The sequence below is a fragment of the Thamnophis elegans genome, chromosome 4 (genome assembly GCF_009769535.1).
Source record: "Thamnophis elegans isolate rThaEle1 chromosome 4, rThaEle1.pri, whole genome shotgun sequence".
NCBI lineage: Eukaryota > Metazoa > Chordata > Lepidosauria > Squamata > Colubridae > Thamnophis > Thamnophis elegans.
Genome location: NC_045544.1, coordinates 4975818 through 4997006, shown reverse-complemented (window position 1 = coordinate 4997006; position 21189 = coordinate 4975818). Strand labels below are relative to the sequence as shown.

Sequence of the window (21189 nt, the reverse complement as noted above, 5' to 3'; positions counted from 1 at the left end):
TGTATTGGGGACTGCATAAAAGGTTTACAAAAGCCATTCGGGTTGCTTATGGATTTTTCCTTTTTTTTGATGGGGGGTGGGGGAATTCAGTAATTCAATAGTAAGCCAGTGTTCACATGTCACAACCAAGATATGAACCAAAATACAGTCATAAACTAAATTGTCAACTTATTCATTCTTTTTCCGAGTTATTAGAAAATGGAAAATAACTTTATAGAGAACATTGATTCTATTTAAGCCTGAAAATGTCAGCAACTAGTCAGTTAAATATAAGCAACAATTTCCTAGCTTCCCTAGGAACTGGTTGCTTACATTTCAAAACAAATTTGAGCCATGATTATAAACTTTATAACATAGGAGTTGGTTCATTGAAACTCAAATGAATCAACCTCCAACAAAATAGATTTTTTTCCCTAGTAAAATGAGAGTTATTGAGCCATTATGTTTCTTAAGGTATTTATTAGGTCTTATGTATCTATAAAACCTTCAGATGTTTGAGAATAGCATGTCTGTATAGCAGATAACATTTGTTTCCACGACATAGGCATTAGTTGCTGTGTATTTTGTTCACTTTTTAAAACTTGTTTACAGATGGTATAGTTAAAGGTGGGTATTGGAATTCTACTGACTGCAACGCTTTGGCAGCCAAAATTATTTTTTCATAATTGTTGATGAATCATATCATAAGGAAGACAGAGTTTGAGGATCTAGCATCATCACCACAGTAAAAAAAAGCTGCCCTTATCAACTTTTGTAAAGAAGAGTAAAAGTTAATTATTTGCAAGATAACAAATTGAAAAAGGCACCCTGGTTTTAAACTGATCTCATTACATTTTCTGTTTAGCAGTAAACAGTAACAGTAACAGCTTGATTTAGGCTGCATTAAGGCATATGCAATAGGACAATCATGTACATCTTTGGAATTAATCCAATAGAAAGAGCAAAATCTACTTTTTTAAAAAAAATTCTTTTTAAAACATATTTGTTTTTTTTTTGTTACGAAACTCCTATACAAAATTATAAAATGTACATCATCTGAGCTGCCCAGGAGATTAAAAATATAACTTCTCCATAGAACTAGTTCTTTTTGTGATAAGTCAAACAGCCGTATAAATAATTCAGCCATGAAGGGATTTGAGGAGAGTAGAAAACTGACAAGGTTCTATAGTAGTGTATTTCCCTTATCCCCAAAAAAACCAGAAACCAACAGCTTAACATTTATGGAAATGACAACAGGGGAAAGTCACTGACAGACAAATGGGAGACATGACAGCAAAGAATTTTGCTCAATGAACTTGTGCTGCGTTCAAATGCTTGGAATGAAGTCAGGCACTTTTCTTCCGCCGAGAAGCACCTTCCCAAGAAATGGACAAGATGAGTTGGATCTCCGTTCAAAGACATATGAGGCGAGTTGAATGGATGGCATTTCCAGGATGCAACAGTAAATGTGGAGAGAAGACACGGGAGCAGCAATCTGGAGGATGTGAGGCTCTACACAGAAGTGGTCACCCTGTCATTGGCGTTATTGACCTCATTTTTGTTTGAATCCAATCCTTTAGCAGCATTCAGATCATTCCGTAAATTCTCCACTGTCTTTTTCATGTTCTTTAATTCCCCAGGGTGTGGCGTGGCTCGCCTTAGGAGTGTCCGCTAAAAACAAACAGGGGAGTAAATGATTTCCCAGCGTTCTCCTTCTTAAAACTGTATTTCTCTATTCATTAAAGTGGCTTTTCACGTTTTTTAACAGCTAAAAGGTTTATTAGTTGGGTGTATTGTGAAATAGAAACACAAGCAATCACCATTTTCACGCCGTTAATAGTTGGGGAGAGAAATAAGGAGGAATGTTTTTTGCAGAGAAACCATCCAGCAAACGGTGCCTTGGAGTCTGCAAAGGTGTTTGTGGGACACCTGTCTGCATTTCCTTTAAGCAGCTGGTAAGGAGTTGCCTACAGATTCAACACAAATATCAAAGCCAGCTCAGAGGACCTTTGCCATGTCAAATCTGATGGGCTGCACAAACTTAGTATGCAAAAAGCTGATGTGCTGCTTTCTCATCTACTAAGTTCATGAACTTCCTGTCATACAAATACACAGGACTAATTGGTTATCACCACTGGTTATTGGGATTAAGATTAATTTAATTGTTCTTAGATGAAATGTCTTGATTGGTTGCTATCACTGAGTCCACTATTCCCAGTTTAAGTATTTTATAAAGATGACAGCTTTTTCCCTAGCATATGGATTTCACACAGTCACCTCTACTGTTTTCCAGAGAATATTCATATCTCACCAAGAAGAAATAGAAAACTTCTTTTCTTGAACAACAGATTCTGCCACAAAAAATGTGATTTGAAATATAAAAGTTTCAAAAAGAGATTTATGCCGTAATATAGGAATCTGATGCTCCAGGAAAGTATATGAAGAGAAGAGGAAAAACTGTGGTTCTTAATAACATCTTCAAACAGCGTGTTATCCCACTGTAAAGCATTACTAGTCATCAGAAGGGAGCACAATTTGATATTCTGATTATTTCATTTGGGATCTTTTAACCATAACCTGAGATCTCTGTATGATTTATCTCCAGAAATTATAGAGGATTATTCAGTTCTATTCATGCTTAATCTGGCAATTATGCCAAGGATATTTATATCTGAAGAAGTGATGTGCATATAAATGATGTGGATATATACTTAAGCGTGATTCGATAAATGTGCGCACGACAAAAGTGTGCTGACATAACCGCGGCGAGAAAACCGCGATGTCGAAATCGCGTCCACAACAGCACGCCGACAAAACCGTGCCCACAAAAGCGTGATTAGGGTTAAGGTAAGGGTTAGGGTTAGGGTTAGGGTTAGGGTTAGGGTTAGGGTTAGGGTTAGGGTTAGGGTCAGGGTAGGGTTAGGGTTAGGTTTAGGGTTAGAGTTAGGGTTATTACGTTGTTTTCACATTGTTTGTTGAAGGCACGCTTTTGTCGGCACACTGTTGTGGGCGCGCTGTTGTGGGCGCGCTGTTGTGGGTGCGATTTCGACATCACGGTTTTCTCGCCGCGTCGGTGCGCTTTTGTTGTGCGCGCATTTGTCGGTGAACCATACTTAAGATGCTATGTACAATATTTCAAGACAAATCTGCTCTTCAGAACTCTGTAACATGGAGTCTGGGAAATAAACCAGAAATGTCAGTGCCTATAGTTTTAAATTCTCATATGTGAATAGTCAGATCTACAAGCATACAAGAATTACACTGTAATATCTTGTATCGTAAGCCAATGTATTTATGTAACCAAAAGATAAGAAAACAATCTTAGATTACTGTAATATCCCTGAGACTACTGGAATGCAAAATAATTTTCAGTGACCCACAACATTATATGGTAGCAAATATTATATTTTTATCAATGTTTAAAAGAAAACCACCCATTATGGAATATCCTTTCTACCATTAATAGTCTTTTTATAATGCTAGTTAAATTTGCCCTCTGGCCCTCTGGAACGAACTCCCCGCAGGGATTCGGACCCTCACCTCTCTCCAGGCCTTCCGAAAAGCCGTCAAAACCTGGCTTTGCCGGCAGGCCTGGGGGTGATGAGTTCCCTCCCCTCTCGACTTGTATGATTGTGTGACTCTTGCTTATTTTAATTATTTGTATTCGTTTTATGTTCCCCTTTTTCCCCCTTGAATTGTTCGCTGCCCTGAGTCCTCCCGGAGAAGGGCGGCATACAAATAATAAAATTCTAATTCTAATTCTTCTAATTCTAAATTATTATGTGATTTCAGCAACCACTTGCTATAATTATACAAACAACAAAGGTTATTGTAAGTTGTATGTAAGTGTATGTGAGATCCATACAGCTTAATGTTAATAATATATTGCTAATATAGTTCATAAACTCTAAACATGGTGTTAATCTATACGGTACTTAAAATTTTGGCAAGTTTTAATGAAATTAAATTAATAAATTCTAGCAACACGGATTGATAAGAGGATAGTATTTATATGAAAATGCACCTTTTTAATCAGCCTTATCGATTAGGGGTGAAGACTGAAGTAGGCATAAATTGTTTTAAACAATTAATTTTCCTTTTTTATTATTTATCATTTTTTATCATAAAAAATAAAATATAAAACAGAAAAACTTTCCCCCCCCTTTTTTATTGTTTCAGGGTTAAATGTTTGTTGTTTCGTTTGTTTTGTTTTTCTGTTTCGTGTTTTACTTTTAATTTTTCAAATATTAATTAATCAGGGTAAGTAGACTAATTTTTGATCTTTAATCAACTATAAAATTAAAATCATATCTCTTTAACTGAAAATATGGTGGATTTTTCAAAGCAGGAACATTCTTTCTCTATGTGTATTTAAATTTATTTTAGGCTCATACTACACTTCATTTCAGATGTTAGCTTGGTTTTATACATTACGCTAAATTGTTTTCTTAATTAATAGGATTGGATTCCTATTATCGAGCTACATATATTACAATTTATAAACTATAAAGCCTGGCTCACAAAACAAGCTAAGCTGAAGTTTTGGCTTGGTTTTAGACCAGTGGTGGGATTCAGCAGTTCGCACCTATTCGGGAGAACCAGTTGGTAACTTTCTAAGCAGTTGGGAGAACCGGTTGTTGGAAGAAATCTCCTTTTGTTTTTTTCCCCACTTTACAGGGCTAATCCTGTAAGGAAGGCAGGAAGGAAACATTCTGGTGTTGTTTCTAGCCTCATCTTTATTGCCCTGCTTACAGAAACTGCCTCTCCGGTTAACCCTTATTACATTGTCACAGCTAAGGCGAAGCGCCCATCGACGTGAGTGACGTTGAGGTGGCAACGCCCACCCAATCACATGACCACCAAGCCACGCCCACCCAGCTGGACATTAGGGCAGAGAACCGGTTGTTAAACTATTTGAATCCCGCCACTGGTTTAGACCCAAGAATATCTTACGTCTGTATGCCACAGAAACTCTTCTATTACCCAATTACAATTTGGAAGCATGATTGGCTGCTGCTTGACATTTGACCTTCCTTCAGAACAACTCTGAATGTGAGTGTGCATTGTGTGTGTTTCAACTGAGGTCTCATAAGAATGGTGACAGACGCTCCCGCCACACTCTCCTTCATTTGAACAGGATACCAAATTCTTCCTGGTAGATCAAAGGTTCCGGGCATCAGGGCCAAATAGTTATGAAATGAAGGAGGGACGATGGAAGGGACAGCAGAGAGGTGGATGGGATGGTGGTGGTGATGGTAGCCAATAGACCAGTGGACCAATGGCCCAGAGGTCATTGCCTAAAACACAAAACTTTGCACCTTTCGTAAGAATTCTCACCTCTCTTTTCGCTTTAGGAAAAATCGGGTCCGCCTCTTCATCAAAGAAGCAAAAAGAAAACTAGCACAAAGTCATGTGTTTAAAACAAAATGGCTTTGATTTTTTTAAAAAAAAAACAGATTGGGATCACAAATTATATGCCTTGCAGTCTACTGCTGTTGTGAACATGATTCCAAGACTATTATCCGCCTACTATTCCAGCATCCATAATTTTGCGCCTGCTTCCTGAGAAAACTCACCATCTCGTTGTCTTCTTCATCTTTTTCATCATCTAAAAAGCGAATTGCACTGACTCTGTTTACCGCCTTTTCATTCCACGTTTCATCTGACATTTCATTCACCAAGTTCTCCAAAGCGCCACACCGGGGAAGGTTATCTGTTATGATGAGTAGAGACAACAGATGTGCATGTCATAGATGTTAATGTCACCGTGTATTCAAGCTTGGATGCCAAGATTTTATTGAAAACTCTTTGAAAATAACATTCAACATTCACTTAAGCCTATTAGATTATTTTTCATTGCCTAAACTCTCCATGTTTAGTAACCTTTCATTTTGTGAAACTTATTTTTAGTGAAATAAAAAACATGCCAGTACATTTGCATGTTAATAAGCTCCGTTTTCTTTTGTTCCAATATTATGCATATTTTCAGTGTAGGAAATGGTTAAAATTCATTAACCATCCAGATTCATAGGGAGTTAATGGCATGTGTGTGTGTGTGTGTGTGTGTGTGTGTGTTTTGTATTTGTGCTAATAAATAAATAAAGTGAGACTAGTATAGATCTATTTCAAGCTATTTAGCTCTCATCAGCTAGCCATACCCTTACTGGGATTCAAATCTGGGCTGTATTACATATTAGGCAGATGTGTTAACCACTAAGCCACATCTGCCTAATATGTAATACAGCCCAGGTTCGAATCCCAGTAAGGGTATGGCTAGCTGATGAGAGCTAAATAGCTTGAAATAGATCTATACTAGTCTCCCTTTATTTATTTATCAGCACAAATACAACACAAATGTAACAAAGGCAACAGTAAAAATATTGGGTTTCTGTCTGGATGGTCTCTTGTGACGAGCCGATAGACAGAGAAAGGAAGCAGTAAACAAAGAACAAAGAATATAATGAAGAAAATATTTTGCTTAAGGGAAGTAGGAGAGATCTGAGGCCTTTGTTCCTTTAAAAAAAGAACCTCCTCTTTACTTGTTGGCATCTTCAATGCTATGTAACCATACCTAATATTTTCCACAACATTAGCACCTTTCATAATTTGTACATTTAAAAAGTTTTGCATATGTCCACACTGCTTGCTATCAAAAGGGACCGATTCCCCCCCGCCTCCCTTATGCAGCTGAAACCCATCTTTGTTTCCCATGATCTCAAAAAAAAAAAAATGCTTACCTTGGCAACTAGGCTCAGAAGGCATTTGAGGAAGCAAAACACACGTTAAGATTTTTTCTCCCATTTCAGGGTCTGTATCTGTTTGGAAGGTCAGCAAAGGCTGGGACTGGTTATCAGACAACCACAGAGCTTTCAATTTCAAGCTAGTCAGCGACATGGGAAGATATATCAACCTAGCAGAGAAAACAAGGAATTGGTTTAAGATTTCTTATCCAGCTACGCAGAACAAGGCAAAGCATTAAAGACACTTGCAGCATATTTGTTGCTTGGCCTACAAAGAAAATAACCTACTATTGCCCTTTGGAAAGAAAAGAGAGCATACAGTATTTCAAGGTCCATGTTATAACGTGACCCGTCAAAACCGCGCTCGACTAAGCCGCGCCCGATTAAACCGCGTCGCTGACGTCATCAACAGGGCGACAACTGCCAGCGCGGAGAAAGAAGGGCGCTTTAAATAGCGCTTTGAAAGCAAGCCGATTCAACTTAAGGTAAGGGTTAGGTTTAGGGTTAGGTTAAGGGTTAGGTTTAGGGTTAGGTTAAGGGTTAGGTTTAGGGTTAGGTTTAGGGGGGTTAGGTTTAGGTTTAGGGGTTAATTTTAGGTTTAGGGTTTACAACGTGCTTCTGTCTCTGCGCTGTTGTCGCCTTGTTGATGACGTCAGCGACGCGGTTTAGTCGTGCGCGGTTTTGTGGTGGAACCATGTTATAATATACCCAATAGAGGTTCCCCCTTGCAGTGCCATAGAAATTTAGCTACATGGTGATCAGAGATGGGTTCCTACCAGTTCGCACCTATTTGGTAGAACCGGTTCGTCAAATCTACCGAACCGATTAGAAGAGGTTCCACCAGTGGACCCGGAAAGCAGGCCACACCTACAGAAGAGGTTCCAAAAATTTTTGAAACCCACCACTGGCAAGGATCTTGTAACTTGACAGCTTTAAGACTTGCATGCTTCAATGCCAGAGTTTCTGAATAGCTACTTGGACCGACCTAAGTACTAATTCATAATTTCATATCCGGTCACATGGGCGGCAAGCCACTCCCATTCGGTCACATGGGTGGAAAGCCACTCCCACAAAGGAGGCCACACCCACAGAATAGGTTCCAACAATTTTTGAAACCCACCACTGATAGTGATGCTAAAGTCGGTAAGGTATCAGGTGTTCCAAGTTAAATACAGTTGTACTACATCATTCAGAATAAATAAAAAAACATACTGTGTGCCCAGGAAAGAACTTGGCATTTACATATCACACTGTTTAGCACCAAACATTGTATTTCTTTAGATGCAGGATTATTTTCTACCCCCTTAATTGTCACTTTTTTACTACCAGTTCTGGCGAATATATAGTTAAAAAAATGCTTTAAAAAGTGGAGGGGGGAGGTTCCGATGACCACGTGGCATATCTGAGTGTCACGGAACCTTCCCCCCCCCACACACACTTTTTACAGCTTTTTTTTTAACTACCGGTTCGGGCGAACCTTGGCATTTTTTGCTACCGGTTCTAATGAACTTGTCAGAACCACTAGCATTTCACCCCTGACCCGCAACCCACCCTTTCCCATAGTAAGAACATTAAGAAATTTGTCAGTTCAAATCCATTACAAAATGAATTTAGAGCAAATATGAACACTTGCCTGTTTCCAGCTACATCAAGGACATGAAGCTCGGTGGCATGCGAGATCTCTGGTGGAATCCTAGACAATTGATTGTCCCGTAGTGAAAATACATTTAAACTGCAACACCCACCGATCTGTTTTATAGGAAGAAAAGCAGACTGAATTACTGCTGCAGTGTGAAGTATCGGGTAAATCATGTAAACTGAGTACAAGCTATAGTAAATTACTACAAATGAAGGCAATACTTGGTAACGAGGATAATCATGTTTGTGCAACATTTCACTTAAACAGCAATCTTAGGAGACCTTAAAACAAGAATCTCAAGATCTAATTGCAGATATGGAGAAGAACTGACCACATTATAACAAGCAACAAAAACGATTTAAAAACACGAATTAGGCAGTGTGGTATGGCAATTAAAGGGGATAGGACTGGAAAGATTCTTAGTCAGGATAGCTCAAAGGGGAAAATGGGCTAATGTTTATGTTTATGTTTATTAATATTTATAGGCCGCCCTTTTCCCTGAGGGGACTCAGGGCGGCTTACATAAAATGGGGAAGGGAGGGTACAGACAATAGACACCAAATAGTACATAAAAAATAAAATAGCAAACAACATTCATTCATCGTTCGGGTGGGGACAGGTTATCTTCATCCCCAGGCCTAATCATCCTCTCTCAATCCATCTTATTAAATAGATGTTCTTATAAGGATAAAATTAAGGGAGGCCTTTTTGTACATTGCTCTGAGCTCAAAGAAAGGTAGGTTATAAATCTAGCAAATAAGTAAATATATATTATGGTTCCACTGCTCAAGTAAGACCACAAATGCTATGTATTAGTATCATTAAGTTTAGTCTGATATGATTGTAAAATAATTACAACGAGGCAGTAACCCTATACATTTAGTCAGAAAAATGCTATTGCATTCAAAATACTTCTAACATACTGTTGTGGCCCAACAGCGGCCGGCTGAGCTATTGGTAGAATCTGACAGCGATGAACACTATGGGACTGCCCTGGAGGCTGAGGAAGACCCTGGGGGGTGTTCGGAGTCAGAGCAGGGACTAGAGAGGCCTGTTGGCCACCAGGTGGCGTCTGAGTCAGGGAGCAGTGAGGAAGAACAGAGTGAGGCTGCCCCTGACGTATGTATGCATAGGGCTGAGAGGAGGAGGAGGGAGCAGCTTTGGGAAAAGGTTCACAGAAGGAAATGGGAACAGGTGGCTACTGATTGGCCCCTCCTGGAGAGCTTAGAGGTGGGGCGACGGGAGGGGAATTTTGCAGGTTTACTAATCCAGGCGTAGTGAAAGATTGGGAGAATTTCGTGAGTTCAAGCCTTGTTTTCAGAGAGATAATTTTCTGGGCTCCTAGCCAAGGGGTTGCTTATCTCCCTCCTTAGTTTTGGCAGACAGCCAACTCTATGTCAGTATATATTAGAGGCTTGGGACAGAACATAAGATTGTACTCTAAATGTATTATTTATTAGAGCTATGAGGCAATCTGGACTTAAATGGGGAAAGGTGGCTTAGGAGGTGGTGGTGATGGTGGGGAGAATATACCAGTTAGGAATTTTAAAAAATAAAAACAAAACACCCCTGCTTATTCTTGTGGAAGAACTATGATGGCACTTAGATGAGGTCCCCCTCTCAGTGGTTTTCAGGTTAATATTACACTTTCTGAGTTGCTTCTCAGGGGTGAGCTTGGGAGAAACCATGTTGGGACCATTCTACCATTTCCTAACTGGGCAATTCTGGTTAATTATTATGAAGGTGTGTGTGTGTGTGAGAGAGAGAGAGAGAGAGAGAGACAGAGAGAGAGAGAGAGACAGACAGACAGACAGAGAGAGAGAGACAGAGAGAGAATTTTTGCTTCTCAAGTTGGCGAAAGGGCTGAAAGTTATTAAAACAAGGCAGAGATGCAGACAGTCTCACCTTCACAAAGGAATCAAGCATTCCCTGCTACTTAGTTTAACATGTACATGAAGCCACTAGGAGAGGTAATCTACTAGCATACTATAAAGTGGGGAAGCGGGGGAACAGGCTTAAATTGAATGCAAGTAAGATGAATTGCCTGTTAATTCAGAAGTGAGCTCCTTCCGGGATGATAAAGAGCTTGCATTTGGATTTGGGGGGGGGGGGGGGTGCTCCCCCTGAGAGAGCAGTCTAGTCATGTCCCTCGACTCACACCTGAAGAACAGCTGGGAGCTGTTGCCAGATAGGATTTCATCTATTTATTATAATTGGTGCGCCAGGTGTGACCTTCTCTAGAACCTGAGGTATTACTTTGTCCCTGTATTCTCTTAGCCGGAGCATTATAATTCACTACAGATGAATTTGATAACTGGTCAGACCCATGATTTTCCTAATATACTTTTGTGGTGGAGGTTGCTCCAGCTACTGGTCTGTTTCCAATTCAAGGTGCTAATTATTTATATAATGCTTTATTGGTTTAGATCTAATTATCTTCAAGACCACTCAAGACCCCATAAGGATAAACAGAGGGTGACTGATGGAAGCCTCTCCCTATCCAGAAATTTAAGAGGAGGTTGCTTGGAGGTTACTACATACAGATTGAAAAACATTTTTAATTTATTGTGGTAAATCAATGTCTTCAGCTTGAAATTTAATGTAGCTAACACTAGGCAGGTTGAACTCACAACAACATACATTCCTAATTCCGCAGCTGAAAATTTACAAAATGGCTCACCCCGATGGTGAGATTGTCTCTTTTTTAAAAAAAAGAATTTTAGAAGTTTGCTTTTTTTTTTAAAGTGGATTTCAGAACAGAATAAATTTGTCCCTGACAACAAGAGAGTGTCCTAGAAATAGTGTTTTTTTGTTTGCTTCCTTTGTTAGCCGATTAGTCAATTAGACTAAAGCAATGTGGAAATCAGTGATAAATGTCTTGGTGTAAGAAAAAAAATACTTGCTTCTTTAAGGCACACTCCAAATCAGAGGTGGGTTCCTACCAGTTCGCACCTATTCGATAGAACCGGTTCATCAAATCTACCGAACCGGTTAGAAGATGTTCCACCAGTGGACCCGGAAAGCAGGCCACACCTACAGAAGAGGCTCCAAAATGGTTTGAAAGCCACCACTGGTCCTTGATTATTCTACACTATCATGCTCCTATTTATAAAACTCAGTGCCTCTGTGAAAGGTAAGGATGACTACTGCGTTTGTGGTGCAATCAGAACATTGCGTGTGTTGAAGTTGTTTTAACGCAAACCAAAGATGCCTTTTAAAAAACAAGTTTACATCCTATTCTTATGCATGCCAGTGCTGTGTGTGAGGTCATTTAAGGTGGTTCTGACAAGTGTCGTCGGCATCTTCATATCCGGTCACATGGGCGGCAAGCCACTCCCATCCCGTCACATGGGCAGCAAGCCATTCCCACAAAGGAGGCCACACCCACAGAGTAGGTTCGAACGATTTTTGAAACCCACCACTGCTCCAAATCCTCTTTTCCCTTTTCAATCCAGATCACTGCACTGCTCTAATAATTGTAGATCTTGTAATAATTATTCTGCCACTGTTTAATATTCAGCTCCCAAATCCCATTTTTTCTTTCTATGTGTAAATGTAGATCAAATGCTAAGAGGTGCCACTTCAGTATTAAAATACAATAGACGGACCTATTCACTCAAGGCAAAGTCTTTGCCTCTCCATTTCACACTGCTCACAGTGTAAGTATTTAAAATACAAAGACATACATTTCCTGCATGTTTGCCATCTGCATCATGCATTAATTGAAGACACTTCAATTAATGGTTTAAGGCAAACCGAGTTCTCAGACATTTATATAATACTTAATACCCCAAATCTTCAACCTAACTGTAAACCGCAGTCTTTCTTTTTTAAAAGAGAAAGAAAAACAATACCTTGCTTACTAGGTGTGGTCTAAATTGTACGAAATCAAATTGATCTATTACCGTAATAAGTTAGCAATTCTAAAGTTTTATTTTAACAAGTAATCCTTTTAGAAAATCACTACCAAACTACAAAAATTGTGTTTATTTTGGTTACTATGCATAGGTTGAAGAATATTTTTAATTTATTGTGATGCCTTCTGTCTGAAATTTAAGATAGCTAACACTATGCATGTTGAATGGAGAACCACAAAATTTTCTAAATCCACAGCTGAAAATCTAATTTAAGATGGCTAGCATGCTATGACAAATGCAATCACATTTCCCCTTATAAGATGCACAATATGAATGACATTTCTATCAATTGCCCATTTTAATGGATAAAGAAATCCTAACATTATTTGCCACAAATGGTAAACATCGGTTTAAAAAGGAACTGAACTCCTTAAAATTGAGCACAATTCTTTTATCAGCAAGCCATTTTAAAGTCACCTTTAAGTCGTGATGATCAAAGTAAAAATACATTGATGTAGTTAAATCCAATTAAATACAATTCTAAATTCCTGAATAAATAATCCCTAGCTATTGAGGTCAATTCAACTAAACCTATTTTGAGCTATTACCTTTATAAATGAAATTCTTTTTCAATGGCCACTCCAAGCACTATACTTTTCATCACAGTTTAACATTGTGTAAAATGTTACCAACAAATATTTTCATATTTCCTTCCATTGTGAACACATACACTTTCCTATTTCCATGCAAGGAGTCAAATATGGGAGCAACAGCAAGTTCATTGTGTATTTTTAAATCATAGGCTACTATTAAAAGTGAGAAACCATGCACTAAATTTCTGGAAGTGCTCTGTCGGTTTGCAGGATCAACAAAAATATTGTACTAGTCTAACTAAAATACATCTAAAATTAAAATAAAAACTGCACACAATTATTGTGGTTAGTGAATGGTTAGATGATTCCTTGTTGTGCACAAGGAGTGGTTTGCTTTGAACAGCTGTGCCTCAGGGACATATAAGCAAAATGAACTTGGCCATGCAGCCTCTTTGAAAGCATCCTCTCTCTTAAGCTGGGAAAGTCAAGATTTGGGGGGCAATGAAAGTGCATTGGTGGAGCCAGCCAGTTTGAGTCATCATGCATTGAAAGCAGTCAGATGAAGGGAACTGGTGAAACTGTGGGCTGAATGGTACTTACAGGGACAAGAATTTACCTGACTCAATTTCCAAGCAGCTAACAATTAAGAAAAACACAAGATACAATTGTTTGATTTAATACAGAGCACTGTACTGTAAACACAGACTGCACAATGCCATTCACACACACACACATAGACACACAGACACACACAATGACAAGAGAACACAGCATTTTCATTAATTTAAGGTTTTACAAAATGAAGTGAAGGTGTACCTCCCCTAATGCTATAAAGATGCCAGTCACGTATAATTCAGTAATTCCCAATATCTTAAAAGTTAGTCTCGCCACAATTATATACCAATCCAAAATGTTATACTGTTACCTAACTTTGGGTCAAATTCCGCCAGTTCCCCAAATTATTTCTGCATGCATTCTGCAGTGTTTCGAAGTATTTACCACTTGCTTACGGTAAGTAGCTGTTTGACACCCTTTCTTTACAAATGAATATAATAAAATGACATACAGACATGGCTTGAGGATTTTTTTAAAATATTATGTGAAACTTAGTTAAATAGAACAGAACAATCACCAGATGTTTAGTACCTGCATACACCTGGTGCATTCTGAACATCAGCAAATTGACATACTAAAACCCTAACTGTTAAGTATGAGTACAAACTAAATGATACATTATTATGCAGTTCTGCCTAGTTATTACTGACGTCCCAAAAGTAAAACTTCAACGTTGAACTGTAAGCCATTGTTACATATTTCACTCTCTTTTTACAAAACAATTTTTAATTTTTAATATATTTAGCAATAGCAATAGCAGTTAGACTTATATACCGCTTCATAGGGCTTTCAGCCCTCTCTAAGTGGTTTACAGAGTCAGCATATTGCCCCCAACAACAATCCGGGTCCTCATTTCACCCACCTCTGAAGGATGGAAGGCTGAGTCAACCTTGAGCCGGTGGGATTTGAACAGCCGAACTGCTGAACTGCAGTCAGCTGAAGTAGCCTGCAGTGCTGCATTTAACCACTGCGCCACCTCGGCTCCTTAAGTAAATAAATAATATAATGTAAATAAGTAAATAGCAATAGTTAGACTTATATACCGCTTCATAGGGCTTTCAGCCCTCTCTAAGCGGTTTACAGAGTCAGCATATTGCCCCCAACAACAATCCGGGTCCTCATTTTACCCACCTCGGAAGGATGGAAGGCTGAGTCAACCTTGAGCCGGTGGGATTTGAACCGCCGAACTGCAGCTAACAGTCAGCTGAAGTGGCCTGCAGTACTGCACTCTAACCACTGCGCCACCTCGGCTCTTGTTATGACATACTTAAAATTTCTTTTGTCCAACCACTATATCACAGGTGTCAAACTTGATCGCATCACATGATGTTATGTGACATATCGCCATGCGTTTTGCCTTTGTGCAGCCGCGCGGGGGTGGGGGTGGGGGCGGCCTGCACATGATATATCTGGCCTGCAGGCTGCCAGTTTGACAACCCTGTGATCTCTATACTCAGTTCTGAATTCTAGTAAATTGTCCTACTTGAAAATGCAAGGGAAGAAGAAAGAGGTAAGGAAAGGTGGGTGGAAGGGAGAGAAAAATAAGAAGAGGAGGGAGGAAGAGAAAGAAAGAGAAGGAGAGAAGGTAGGAAGGAAAAGAAAAAGGGTCGGAGTAGGGAAGAGGTAAGGGAAGGAAGAAGGGGACGGAGAGGAGGGAGGAAGAGAGAAAAAGAGAAGGAGAGAGGGTAGGAAGGAGAAGAAAGAGGGTAGGAGTAGGGAAGAGGTAAGGGAAGGAAGAAGGGGATGGAGAGGAGGAAGGAAGGAAGTAGAGAAGGAAGGGAGGAAGAAAAGAAAAGAAAGAGAAAACGAGGTGGTGTCTTAGCAGGTGCGAAGGATGGTAAACAAAGCATTTCAAACTATACCTTATAACCTTCCAAATGGAATAATAATAATATAAGAATGGCAAAGAAAAAGAATAATTATGTGAATGTATACCTATAACTGTATGTAAGAGAATAAATGACAGTAAAAATATAAAGCATAATATAGGTAAATAATATTTGGTCATAAGTATATTACCTATACTTATATTATTATTATTCCATTTGGAAGGTTATAAGGTATAGTTTGAAATGCTTTGTTTACCATCCTTCGCACCTGCTAAGACACCACCTCGTGTCTAACCCTCTTCCCTACTCCTAACCCTCTTCCCTACTCCTACCCTCTTTCTTCTCCTTCCTACCCTCTCTCCTTCTCTTTTTCTCTCTTCCTCCCTCCTCTCCGTCCCCTTCTTCCTTCCCTTACCTCTTCCCTACTCCGACCCTTTTTCTTTTCCTTCCTACCTTCTCTCCTTCTCTTTCTTTCTCTTCCTCCCTCCTCTTCTTATTTTTCTCTCCCTTCCACCCACCTTTCCTTACCTCTTTCTTCTTCCCTTGCATTTTCAAGTAGGACAATTTACTAGAATTCAGAACTGAGTATAGAGATCACAGGGTTGTCAAACTGGCAGCCTGCAGGCCAGATATATCATGTGCAGGCCGCCCCCACCCCCACCCCCGCGCGGCTGCACAAAGGCAAAACGCATGGCGATATGTCACATAACATCATGTGATGCGATCAAGTTTGACACCTGTGATATAGTGGTTGGACAAAAGAAATTTTAAGTATGTCATAACAAGAGCCGAGGTGGCGCAGTGGTTAGAGTGCAGTACTGCAGGCCACTTCAGCTGACTGTTAGCTGCAGTTCGGCGGTTCAAATCCCACCGGCTCAAGGTTGACTCAGCCTTCCATCCTTCCGAGGTGGGTAAAATGAGGACCCGGATTGTTGTTGGGGGCAATATGCTGACTCTGTAAACCGCTTAGAGAGGGCTGAAAGCCCTATGAAGCGGTATATAAGTCTAACTGCTATTGCTATTGCTAAGAATACAGGTTTATTAGCAGAGTTATGCTCTTTATAAAAGAACTAGCTTAGTCTAGTGGTAAAGACACCAGACTACAAACCAGGAGACTGTGAGTTCTTATCCCACCTTAGCCATGAATGCCACCTGGGACAGTCACTCTCTGTTAGCTCAGCTTACCCAACAGGGTTGTGGGGAAAGTAGGGTATTAGATATGTTTACTGCCTTCAGTTATTTATAAAAATAATTAAGGTAGGATAAAAATAATCTAATACATCAGGAGAGGGAGCAAGAATATATCTATAGATAGAGCCATGAAGGGAAACAGAAAGCAAACTTGTAGACATACAGCAGGAATCAAAGACCGAGCATTAGGACTTTCATTATCACTGTACAGCACATAGGAAAGTATCTTATGAAAAGCAATTCCCACTCTTATCAACTGCCCAGCAGAGTGATAAAATAAGGCACTGCATGTTTGTATGAAATGAAACGAAATCACTTTCCACTGAGATTTCAAACAGGCAGAAATAAAATAAATTGATATTCCTCTGTGGAATGTAACTGCCTGCCTGAATTCTACCCCAAAGTCAGTGCTTATCATTTCTAGTTAGAGCAAGAGATGGGGAATTATGGCCCATTTATGACTTGTGGACTTCAACTCCCAGAATTCCATAGTTGGCCCAGGAATTCTGGGAGTTGAAGTTCACAAGTCGTAAAAGGGCCCATAGTTCCCGACCTCTGAGTAAGAGCAACCTAAAGATACCATTTATTGGATCTCTTTGGTCTGGAGTTTCACCAGATTTCTATCTCAATACCTTTACAGTTGCAAAAATGCACATTTGTTACATTGCCTTATTTTTGAAAATAGTACTGATGACTATGATTAACAATAAAACACCAGACATATAAATGGGATTTCAAACTCTGAGACAGCCAGTTATGACATAAAATTATATTTAGAAGAGCATTTTAAAAGGGATCTTTCTAGTGTATAAAATGTTGCTTTTAACACAATTAGTGAAGCATTTGCAGTGACCAAAGTAATAGCAGTTAGACTTAGCAATAGCAGTTAGACTTATATACCGCTTCATAGGGCTTTCAGCCCTCTCTAAGCGGTTTACAGAGTCAGCATATCGCCCCCACAGTCTGGGTCCTCATTTCACCCACCTTGGAAGGATGGAAGGCTGAGTCAACCCTGAGCCGGTGAGATTTGAACCGCCGAACTGCAGCTAACAGTCAGCTGAAGTGGCCTGCAGTATTGCACTCTACCAACTGCGCCACCTCGGCTGTTATGGTCCTAAAAGCATCATAGTATTTGGGGATATTTGTATATTGCTGGAATGATATTGGTGGAAAAAAGGCATTTTCACATAGTAAATAATGAAACTATCTGAGCTTGCCGTAGAAATGTATCTTTTCAAAGGAACAAATATTGTAAATAGCCAATTGAGGCTTTCCCAATGAGGCTTATGCATCAATAGCAATAGCAATAGCAGTTAGACTTATATACCGCTTCATAGGGCTTTCAGCCCTCTTTAAGCGGTTTACAGAGTCAGCCTATCGCCCCCACAGTCTGGGTCCTCATTTCACCCATCTCGGAAGGATGGAAGGCTGAGTCAACCCTGAGCCGGTGAGATTAGAACCGCCGAACTGCAGATAACAGTCAGCTGAAGTGGCCTGCAGTACTGCACCCTAACCACTGCGCCACCTCGGCTCATAATAACATAATGGCACATGGGGTGGGTGTTTTTGACATCGCATGACAAAGCCAGCAGGCTCAGAAATTGAATCAGGCTTACATTATTACCAGCTGCTGCAATGTATCCTTGGCGCCTGTTCTGGAGCCCAGCAGATTAGGCAAAAGAAAAATCACCTATGGGACATGTATTCAGGTAGTCCTCGACGTACGCTGGCAATTGAGCCCGAAATTTCTGTTCCTAAGCGAGACAGTGAAGTGAAATTTCCCTCATCTTACAACCTTCCTTGCCACAGCTATCAAGTCAGAAGAGGACAAAAGAGGATCCCATGACCACCACCTCCGGGGCGCTGCAACTATCATAAACACACGCCAGTTGCCAAGCATCTGGATTTTGATCATGTGACCATGGGGATGCTGCACTAGGGAATGATTCTTTGTAAGTGTGAAAGATGGGCACTTTTTTCAGTGCCATTTGAACATAGCAACAGCAATAGCAGTTAGACTTATATACCGCTTCATGGGGCTTTCAGCCCTCTCTAAGCGGTTTACAGAGTCAGCATATCGCCCCCAACAACAATCCGGGTCCTCATTTTACCCACCTCGGAAGGATGGAAGGCTGAGTCAACCCTGAGCCGGTGAGATTTGAACAGCCAAACTGCAGAACTGCAGTCAGCTGAAGTAGCCTACAGTGCTGCATTTAACCACTGCGCCACCTCACTAAATGAATGGCTGTAAGTCAAGGACTACCTGTAAATAAAAACTACCCATCAGTTACAAAGTGGAGTATAACACACTGTATATGCCTAAGATTGGCATTACTCATTATTTTCTGCCCCTTTTTCAACAAAACAATTATCTTCCATTCTAAAATCCATTCAGTCTCGCTTGCCCATCTACAGGGGTGCTTATTTTTTTATGTCAAAGATTATTCATCCGCACAACTCTAGTTCTGTTGTGTTCTAACACTTTTGATACAACTGATCTTGTAAGAACAGGAAATATCACTTCCATCTTCCCAAACACTTTTTACCCATGATGTATTGTGGAATAGGGGACATCTCACCAAATCATGCCATATGCCTTATTGATGAGTGGATCTTCTACCATTTCAGCATATGTAAATGTCTACCAATTTTGTATTCTTCTCTTTCTGTCACTAAAGTATGAACCAGCAATGTGTTGCAGCTGCCAAAAAGACCAATGTAGTTGTAGACTCATCATCAGAGGGATAGTATCAAGATCATGTGAAGTTTTAGTGCCCCTTCATAAATCCTTGGTAAGATTGCCCTTGGAATCAGGGCCGGATTTAGATGAAAAGAGGCCCTAGGCTATTCCACTTATGAGGCCCTTTCACCTCCCATTTTTAAGTTTGTAAATTACATGAGAGACAATAAAATACATCATTACTGTGATATATATCAATATACATAGCTGGCCTCTCGACAGAGGGCGGCTCTGCTCTGCGGCAAAGGCAGCGAGACCAGCCGCCTCCCCTGCTGCGCTCAGCTGCCCGGCTCGGCCCCCTCACCCTCACCTGCCTGGCCGCTGGTGGGCTCCGCATCGACGGGGCGGCTACTGGGAGCGGCTGCGCCTCTCGCCCGACCGCCGGTGCCGGGAACGTGAGCGGGCTCACCAACTGCCGCAGCGCCGGAACGATCTTAACCAATACATTTTTATGTTTGTTTATTAGTCATATGCGTAGAATTTCTCCTTATTTTCGGTTCAGTGTTTTAGTGTTCACTGTTTTTAGAATAGTGTAATTTTAATTTTGCTAACAATTTGAATGTAGGCCCCTCTTGATCTTGAGGCCCTAGGCTGAAGCCTAGTTGGCCTATAGGAAAATCCGGCCCTGCTTGGAGTACTGTGTTCAGTTCTAGCTACTCAAAATGTTGAGACTCTGAAAAGAGTGCAGAGAAGAACAAAGATTTTCAGGAGATCAGAGGCTAAACTGTACAGTTGTGGGGAACTGGGTAGGTCTAGTCTAATGAAGAGAAGAACTAAATGTGACATGATAGCAGTCTCCCAATATCTGAGGGGCTTTCACAGGAGGAAGGGTCAACCTATTCTCCAAATCACTTGAGGGCAAGACGAGAAATAACAGATGGAATCTTATCAAAGAGAGATCCAACCTAGAGCTAAACAGAAATTTCGTGACAGTTAGAACAATTAACCAGTGGAACAGCTTGCCTCCAGAAGTTGTGGGTGCTCCTACAGGTTGCTCCTCCATCACTGGAGGTTTTTAAGAAGACATTTGTCTGAACTGGTATAGCTTCCTGCTTGAGCTATACCATTTCTTGGAGCTAGAAGACCTCCAAGTTGGCTTCCAACTCTCTTATTCTGTTACTTCTCCCTCCATGATGTTTCTCAGTTAACAACCAAAGGCATTCATTGTGTCAACCAAAGACTAAAATGACTTAAACTAGACAGACTTCTATAATCATGTCTCATCTGTGTTCACCTAATAGCAATAGCAATAGCAATAGCAATAGCAGTTAGACTTATATACCGCTTCATGGGGCTTTCAGCCCTCTCTAAGCAGTTTACAGAGTCAGCATATCGCCCCCACAGTCTGGGTCCTCATTTCACCCACCTCGGAAGGATGGAAGGCTGAGTCAACCTTGAGCCGGTGAGATTTGAACCACTGAACTGCAGATAACAGTCAGCTGAAGTGGCCTGCAGTACTGCACCCTAACCACTGCGCCACCTCGGCTCCTTAAGAGGACAATTTGTTTTGCTCTATCTAGTTAAGAGAAAATATTGCTCTGCTTTCAGTAAATTATTCTCTTGTAACAGAATCGTTGCTGGTGTATTTGTAGGATTGTATCTTCCTGGTCAGATTCTCGGATTTATTCCACGTTATTAACACTTCATTTTGCCAGAATAAATTATCCAGGCAGATCAGAGATAGATTACTGTCTAAATTATGAGAGAAATGCAATTACTACATTATGTAGAGTAAAAATTTATTTATAAAAGCCGAGGTAAAAGCATGGGTCCTTAATATATAAAACTGTTTAATATTTTTTACCAATTCAGAAGTTTCCCTGATCAATATATGTTCATTGCCTCATACCTATGCTGGATCTTGGACAGTTAAGAGATGGAAGGGCATACAAAAACCTTACAGGTGGCGCAGTGGTTAAATGCAGCACTGCAGGCTACTGCTAGATCAGCAGTTCAGCGGTTCAAATCTCACCGGCTCAGGGTTGACTCAGCCTTCCATCCTTCCG

At 40.3% G+C, this 21189-nt stretch overlaps 1 protein-coding gene across 1 annotated transcript in view; it reads right to left on the bottom strand.

Annotated features, from left to right (window-relative positions):
* Window positions 1-624: 624 nt before the first annotated feature.
* LRRC1 (leucine rich repeat containing 1) overlaps window positions 625-21189 on the bottom strand; it is a 110152-nt gene continuing 89587 nt past the window's right edge. The window contains exons 11-14 of the mRNA XM_032216858.1: window positions 8353-8468; window positions 6717-6889; window positions 5556-5692; window positions 625-1650 (exon numbers count right to left, since the gene is read on the bottom strand). Of these exons, the coding sequence (XP_032072749.1) occupies window positions 1492-1650; window positions 5556-5692; window positions 6717-6889; window positions 8353-8468 (585 nt within the window). The 3' untranslated portion in view covers window positions 625-1491. The remainder of the gene's footprint in view (window positions 1651-5555; window positions 5693-6716; window positions 6890-8352; window positions 8469-21189) is intronic.